The following is an 8,326-nucleotide window of genomic DNA, read 5'->3' on the forward strand; positions in this document are numbered from 1 at the left end:
CCTCCTCCTCCTTCTTCTTTTTTTCCAAGATAGGGTGTCTTGTAGCCCAGACTGCCAGTTTACTAGGTAATACTGGCTGGCCTTGAACTTCTGATTCTCCTGCCTCAGTCTCCCTCCTGCTGACATTATAAGGTGTGCACTGCTACCATGCCTGCCCCACCTCCATTTCCATGTGTGTATATGTGGTGTGTATGTGTGCAGGCTTGCTTGTATGTGCATGTATGTTGAGGAGTGTTCTCTGTGCCTCTTCCATCTTAGTCAATGAGGCAGCATGATCCTTCAGCCAAACTGAGCTTGACAACAGGGGAGTTGCAGGCAGACCACTGCTCCCACCTGCACCACTCACCCTGCTTGGGAGGCCAGTGCCTTAGCCACTCTGCCATATCCCTTTGGTTTTTTGATACTCAGTCCTGTTTGATGCTGTAGCTCAGGTTGGCCTTGAACTTACAACCTGCTCTTCCTCCCCAGTTCATGTTTTATGGGCATGCACATTCACTGGCAGGCCCCACTGTGGCTAGAGTTTGTGGGTAGGGTTCTAAGGGAAGAAGTAGGCTGGCCATGGAGTTTCCATTCATTGGGAGGGTTCCTCATTGTCTGGGCTCCATCTTGACAATGGTTTACAATTTCCTCTTTTGTAATCCACACACTTCTGCAAGGCTTCCCCACGCCTCTATCTCTTTTCCACTCTTGTTCTCTTGCCTTCCTTCAGCTTGACTGTCTGGTCTTTCCAAAAAGGTGAAAGTAATGATTTTAGAGACAGGAGCTAGAAAAGATGCTAGAACAAAAAATACAGGATTTCACAGATAAGATGAAACGACAAAAGAGATAACAGTAAAATTTAGAAACAGAGCCTTAAAGATAATTTACTAAGGTTAGTAAATCAAAATAAAGTAGATGCTACAATATCAAAATTATAACCTAAAGAAAAAATAAAAATATGACAGCAGGACCTATAACAGAAGATACAGGAATTTTTAGAGCAGAATGAACAGCAGAGAGAGAAATTTAAGACTTGCCAACATGGACTAGAGGAAACACTAGAACTAAAGGCACAGGACTTTATAGGTCAGGATAAACAACAAAGAGAGGTTGGAGGCAGGATCTGGAAAAGATGCCAGACCAAAAGATGCAGAATTTCACAGATGAGGCAAAACAAGAGATGTGGCATCTCACAGATCAGACTGAGCGGCAGAGAGAAAATAATGAGGACTGGAAGCAAGGCCTGGAGGAGAACTTTTAAAATTAATCAATCAAAATAAAATAGACATCAGAATATCAGAATTATAATATAGAGAAAAATTAAAATGTGGAAGCAGAACCTAAAACAGAGGATTCAGGAACTTATGGAACAGGATAAAAGACAAAAGAAGAGATAGCCATGATAAAATAAAATCACATGGCCAAAAAATCCAGAAACCCCACAAATAACACGAGGTCTTATAACTAAGGAGTGAGTTAGTATAGTGTTAGATCTGCCCAATCTAGGCTAAAGTATATATTTTATAATAACAGAACTGCATGGTTTTTACATGGGCTTATTGGGGTTGGAAATTTCTGCAACAACGGGCTGGAAGATGGCTCAGCCATGAAGTGCTCAGGCTTCTCCTTCAAAGGACCCAGATTCCGATTCCCAGCACCCACATGATGGCTCACCACTGTCTGGGACTCCAGTTCCAGGAGGGATTAATGTCCTCTTGGGCATCGTGAACACTACACACACAAGGTAGTGCACAGACATACATGCAGGCAAAACACCCATGAGTATAGTTTAAAAATAAATGTTAAGAAGAAATACAAGTAACGATTGTGGCTGAGACTGGCTGGGAAGGCTTACTCTTAGCCCAGTGGCTGCTGGAGGCTACACAGTTTTGGCAGAATTGGGTCTAATGCAATGTGAGTTTCCTTTAAGTGCCCTGGAGACCCTAGTCCAGGTGGAAGCAGGGGACACATGAGAGTTCATGATACAGACATGGGAGACTTCGGAGGCTGTAAGCGCCAGGATAGAAAGGAACAGTGAACACTGGGCTGGGGAGACAGTTTGGTTGGTTGGTAAAGAGCTGGCCACACAAGTTTGAGGACCCAAGTTTTATCCATAGAACCTGTGCAAAAAAGCCAAGTGTAGAGACATACTTTTATGATCCCAGCTCTGGGAATGTGGAGACAGGTGGGTCACAAGCTCACCAGCATACTTAGCGAAAGATCCTATCTCAAAAATAAAAAATAAAATAAATTGGTGGATGGGGTCTGAGGAATGACACCTGAGGTTGACTTCTGACTTCTGGCCTTCACATGCACACACTTGTGCGCACTTACAGACACACACACACACACACTCAGACACATCCAAAACCAATATAAACCAATCAGAAACAGGTGTGGGCCTTGACTATGCCCTCAGTCAGGAGTTCAAGCCCAGAAAGTCCAGTGTGATGTGGTGATGTTTAAGTCCCCTGCAGAGCACACCCAGCACCAGCAGTGTTGGCTGCCAGATGTCATTGTGGCTTGCCCTGTGTGAGTGAGGAAGGGACCTGTGGCCACAGATCTTCTTGCTGAGGGCTTTGAGCAGACACCCGAGTGGGTCCTTGGTCTCATTCCTAATGCTGCCACCGGTAGGAACAAGCTCCCGTGGGGACATGCCACAGTTGGCAGGAGCTGGAGCCTCCTCTGCTTTTCACCCCAGCTTTCTCCACTGGCCTCACTGGTGACTGTGCTTTCACATGGCAAACATCAGGGAACAGTGAGAAAAAACCTGTCCCTTGTCACTTCAATGCTTGAACAGTTAGGTGTAGGAAGTCACTGTGGATCCTTCAATCCTTGAGGATAGCCAGAGTCCCCTGATCTGTCCTCTGTGACAAGGGACAAGAGCCTTCAAGGCTGAGCTCTGAATATCATAGCAGACACTATTTGTGTGTCTGTGTCTTTCATGTTGCTTTGGGCTGTGTTCAATAGCAGGTGGTTCAGGATGTGATGGTCCCAGAGGATGGTAAGAAATCCAGGAACAGGAAGGTGGGGATGGGGGAAGCCATGAAAGAGGATTGACTTTGGTCCTCTTTTTCCCAATTTGAGGATGTTCTGGTGGCTGTGTACCCTTGAGTTAGTCCAGCGGACCCAGGGGTCATCCACTGTATGGTCAAAGTTGGGTAAAAGTCTGCCCAGGGGACACCTCCTATAACCCCAATACCGCTGGGGAGGCCCTAGGGACCAGGAAGAGCACAGAGCATGCCATGCTCACCATCAGTTGTGGGTGACTCAGAGAGTCCCTTTCGCCACAGTAGGGAGCACCCTGGTGTACACTGAGCAGAGAAGCTGTGTCTGTGCTGTCTTCATCATTTTCTTGCTTCTTCCTGTGCTTCCTCCGTTCTCCCAGACTTCATCCTCTAGGTCACCTTTACTGACCTCCTCTCCTAGGAGCAGCTAGGAGGGCCACACACTTCCTTCCCTGAAGGACACACGGTAGACTTTATGCTTGCTGATTTCCAGAGGCATATGAGCGGGAAGAGGGTCAGGCCTCCTTGACCCAAGAATCTCCTGTGTCTTGATGCCATGTGACCTGGGACAATATTGACTTTCCCTATCTGATGGTGTGCTTGACAAACACAGAGCTTTGTTCAAGGCCACCTTGGTTCCACCAGTGATGGGCCCGAGTTGGTGGCCATGCTCAAGGCAGACAACTTCAGCTTCCGAGAAAGCCTCACTCAGAGATGTGGTCTCTCAGGTGAGTGAAATGCTGGCTGAGGTGAGCCCTTTGCTTCTTCCCTTTCCAAGAGCATGGTGATGTCCATCTGGGGACCCTCACCCCAGATTTACTTGGGTTTCTTTGGTATGTGAGCAAGGTCTTCTGCTGTCGGGGACATTCCAGAAACCCCCTAGGAGCAAATGTTTGGTGTAATTTCTGGTTAGGCCTGGCTCCTAATTTCTAGATCCTCACTAACATTTGGAGTGATACTCACTAACATTTGGGAAAAGTAAACCCAAGAACATTTCAAGAGCGATGGGCCGGGTGGCCTGGCACTGCAGAGTGGGAGACAACCTCGGTCAGTCCCAGGGCTGCAGGGCTGCAGCGTGAGAGGCAGAGGGTGGGCACAGCGAACTTACATGCATCTGGCACACTTTGGGTTAGTGTTGTGAAATCCACAAATTGGCACTATTGTCAAAAATCTCTCCTTCCCATCCTATGGTGTGCTGCCTGCCAGTCCTTTGTGTTTGTCATTATTTGGAATCTTCTAGAAAGGCTATACGGGGTGAATACTCTCAATGCCATGGAGGAAAGAATTCAGAACTAGTGAGAGGTGACCAGTGATGGGCTACAGGAGTTCTCCGTGTGGAAGGGCCCCCATGCATCTTTCATGGCTTGTTGGACTGCTTCTGGGTGAGACTACTTGGGTTGGAAGTCCAGGACCCTGTGATTGGGCAGTCTTGTTTCTCCCACAGTATCCCTAGCTTCAGATGAGGTTCTGTTTTATGGGACACAGGGTTAGTATTAGAGGTGGAGGACAGCAAAATGTCCAAGGAAACCTCAACTGTGAGGGGACAGAGGGGCCCACACAGGGGGACAGGGTCCGCATATGTGTGTGTGGGCACACGTGTATGTATGAGCACATGTATACGGCAGACGGATGTAACTGGCAGACAGATGCTGTTTTTCTGGAAAACTCTGAAGGTGAGTCCCCAAAGAGGCTGCTCTAGGGGTGCTGGGCCTATTTAAGTATTCTCTTTGTCTTTCAGAGCATGGGGCTCTGACCTCATTTCCCAGCAAGGAGCCTGAGGTCTAAGGAAGCAAGCATCTTCCCCACTGCCACTCAGTGAGTCCCAGGCTAATCAGCCATCAGCCTTGTGTGGGGCAGCTGGAGGGGGGCTGTAGTGGTTCCTTCCCAGAAACCTCCTGTGGGGCTGGGGTAGGTGGTGCTTAGCCTATTTCCAGTGGTTGCCCTCCCGGAGTTGTGAAGGGGAGATTAAGCCCACTCCCCCAGGTTCCAGACCCTTTCTGGGGCGGTCTGTGTTGACCACCCCCAGGCTGCTACAGGCTGGGGCAGCCTTGGGGACTCAGCGCACAGCCTGTGTGCTAATTGAGCCGTGTCTGGGGTCGCCTCTGGGCTCCAGCCGACTGTTCCCCCCTCTCTGTGCCTCTCTCCTCTTTTCAATCGCACAGTCTCCCTGCCGCCCTCCCTGCTGGGCCGGGCCTCCCTGCAAGCCTCGTGGCCCCCGCTCGGTGCGGACCTGCTGCTGCTGCTGCACAGCCCGCCCAGCCTCGGACCGCGCTGGCCTCCAGAAGTGATAGCTAATTGGGGAGAGAAAGGGCTCGATTGTCTGCGGCAGCCGGAAAGGCCCGGAGGAGGCGGCCGCTTCGCCCTGCAGCTGCCGCCGCCGGAGATGTTTGGGGATTACGTCAGCCTGGCGGGCAGGGGCCGCGGGGACAGCGCGGGAGGCGGGCTCCCGCAGGCCTCCCGCCGCCAGGGCCTCTGGACAATGCTGCCATTGTCGGTGCACGGAGTGCTTAGCTCCCCATGAATGGTACACGGGCCTCTTGACCAAGGAGGCCGCCTATAGCCCCAACTGTCCCCTCACAGGCGGGGAGGCCCAGTGCGGTGGGAAGGGCTGGCTGTGGACTGCACGGATCTGTCCCTCAGAAGGGGCCACCGGCAGGCAGGCAGGGCTGAGATCAGGTCCTAGCTAAGCTGCTGCTGCTGCTCTACCCTGTGTGGTGGCCTCCCTCCTCAGCATGGCCTCCTGGCTGGGGGACACTGCTGGCCCTGACCCACTCATGGTGCTCCTGGTTGTCATCCTCCTAGTACGCTTCATCCTGTGGTCCTGTCTGGGGACCTATATGGACTACAGGCTGGCTCGGCCTCAGCCTGGTAAACCCAAGGAAGAGTGAGCCAAGGAGCACAGTGGAGACCCAACCCTGGACGTTTCGTGCTGTAGCTCTATCATCCTTCTGTGGGTGGGCATGGGTAGTGGGACACTCACCTGTCATTGAGTGCCACAGACACCTTCCTGCAGGACACTGTTACTCTCCCTTACCATATTCCTCCCCTGCCCCCCCTCCCCCAGCCTCTAGTTGGGTTAACCTCCCTAGTCTTCGCCAGCCAGGCAGGTACATGATCCTTATGTCCTATCCAGTGTGCTCAAACCAGAGAGCAGTAGAAGAGACAGAGGTTCTGAGAGTCCCAGCACCTGCGCCGACTCGACAGGACTATCCCCATAGGAGAGTGTTTGCCCACACAGGCTGTCAAAGCAACCACTTTTACCAGGTTCTAGACCCCCATGACGGCGTGTGCCCTAGGAAATGTCTGGGTCTTCCCTATCTCTAACTCTTTGTAAGAGGCTGGTGTTGTACAGTTCAGCCACAAGGACAGCCATGACCATTGCTCCCAGGGCCAGCGCTGTCATGGATCTCTGATGTCCTAACTGGTTGCTGGATGCAGACAGCTGCCTCAGTTTCCCCAAGGAGACATTAAGGAAGGGTCTCAAGATGGTCTCAGCTCAAGCCGAGTTCTTTGACTCTGAGACCATTCTTTGCCTGTCAGAGCCTGGGTTTCCCACCTTGGTTGTCATGCGACGAACCTATGGGGTTGGTGATGTGGCTTTCAAAACTCTGTTTTGTTTTGAAGACTCACCTGGGCAGCCCAGGTGGCACTGGATGCAGGGAGAGTTCACAGCTCACACGCACGTGAATATGTGCATCTCCGGTGCGTGAGAAATCCAACGCTGTTGAGAAGACAGGCGGAGATGGGGTTCTGCCAACCTTATGTGACTCCCCAGTTCTGTGACCGTGGTCAGTAGACCTCCTTTCCTTGAACCAAATCGTGTAGCAAGATGTCTGTGGGCATTCCAGGCTGGAGTGTGGAAGTTCTGGGACTTGGCATGGACTTGCTTCTGCTTTGCCCTCTTTGGTACATGATTTAGGGCTTCAGGACTGCCAGAAGGCTGCGGCCACTTCAGGGACTTTACATAACTTCCATGTCTAGAGATTAGTACAATAGAGTTGAAAAATGGCCCTAAGGAACCCCAAGCTTTACATCTCATAATCCAGAATAACGTCATAGTGCCTTTGCCTCCCGACTGTCGCTGTGATAAATACTGTGACAAAAGTAACTTACGGGCTCAGCTCACAGTTCCAGGTCAGTCTACAAAGGCTGAGAAGCCACTGGCAGGAGCATGAGGCGTCCACTCCCAATGTGCCTGAGATTGGAGGAGGACGAACAGTGTATGCCCCTCCTGGACTCTGCCACTGGCCGGGGCCACTCTTTTCCATTATAGCCTTTTGGGAACTGGTTTGGGTACTTTGGTGTCTCTGTGGCCCCCGGACACTGGCTTTATCTTTATCTGAACCGTAGGATGGTAGACATGTCAAACTTTGGCACCTTACTTGTCTCGCCTTGGTTCCTCCGGGGTCTTCAAAGTGATCTGATGATGGATCATGGATGGATACTTGCCATCCCAGCATTTGGGAGGGAAAAACAGGAAGATCAGAAGTTCAAGGTCATCCTCAGCTGCTTAGTGAGTTCAGGCTAGCTTGGACTGTATGAAACCTTGTTTCAAAACAAACAAACCCAGACCCTCCACCTCAAACAGAAGTTTCCAGATGAGACAGATATGCCTTTGTTGTAGAGCTTCATGAGAATGCCCCCCTGTTCATGACTGGCTGTCCTTGACACAGGCACACAGAGGGCAGCCAATGGCTGAAAATGGCAGCAGGTCTGTGTGGGGGGGGGTGTGACTGGTTGTATAGTATTTCCCTGAATCTGTATGTTGGAACCTTCATCCCTAGTGCACTCAGCACCTAAAGGTGGAGGCAGGATTTTGAATGAGATGAGGAAGGTAAATGAGGTCACATGGCGTGGTCCCTAACCCTGAGAGACTGGTGTCTTCTGAGAAAAAAGAGGCTAGCACACAGCCTGTGATTGTCCAGAGGGAGAGCATGTGAGGAGGCAGGGACAACATGCTGTCTGCAAGCCAAGGAGAGACCTCAGGAGAATTGAGGCCAGGGACACTTCAACCTTGGACTTCTGACCTCCAGCACATGAGGTAATGGAGCCTGTAGTGTGAGCCTCCCATCTGAGGTGTTCTGAGCTGACTAACACATAAACGGGCAGAGTCATCCACACAAGAGATCACCAAGTGCTCTTAGCCCAGGGGTCTCACAGCTGTGATATGGGCTCAGCATAGCGCTGGCCAACAGATGGACTGGGTCTGAGAGTCACAATGGGCAGAAAATTCTGGAAACAGAGAGTAGCCTGAGTATATGCATATAGCTATAGACCACTAAAAATTGTGGCCAGTGCAAACTTTGATGCATAGTGAATGTGACCTCAAAGGCTGGGTG

At 50.9% G+C, this 8,326-nt stretch overlaps 1 protein-coding gene across 1 annotated transcript; it reads left to right on the forward strand.

The window, feature by feature from the left end:
• Positions 1-3,621: 3,621 nt before the first annotated feature.
• On the forward strand, positions 3,622-5,900 carry LOC114624125 (small integral membrane protein 38-like). The gene is made up of 3 exons (XM_028770910.1): positions 3,622-3,715; positions 4,726-4,802; positions 5,150-5,900. Exon 3 carries the CDS (start codon positions 5,720-5,722, stop codon positions 5,873-5,875), a length of 156 nt encoding a protein of 51 aa, XP_028626743.1. The 5' UTR covers positions 3,622-3,715; positions 4,726-4,802; positions 5,150-5,719; the 3' UTR covers positions 5,876-5,900.
• Positions 5,901-8,326: the final 2,426 nt, after the last annotated feature.

This window comes from Grammomys surdaster, unplaced genomic scaffold (genome assembly GCF_004785775.1).
Source record: "Grammomys surdaster isolate TR1022 unplaced genomic scaffold, NIH_TR_1.0 205, whole genome shotgun sequence".
Taxonomy (NCBI): domain Eukaryota; kingdom Metazoa; phylum Chordata; class Mammalia; order Rodentia; family Muridae; genus Grammomys; species Grammomys surdaster.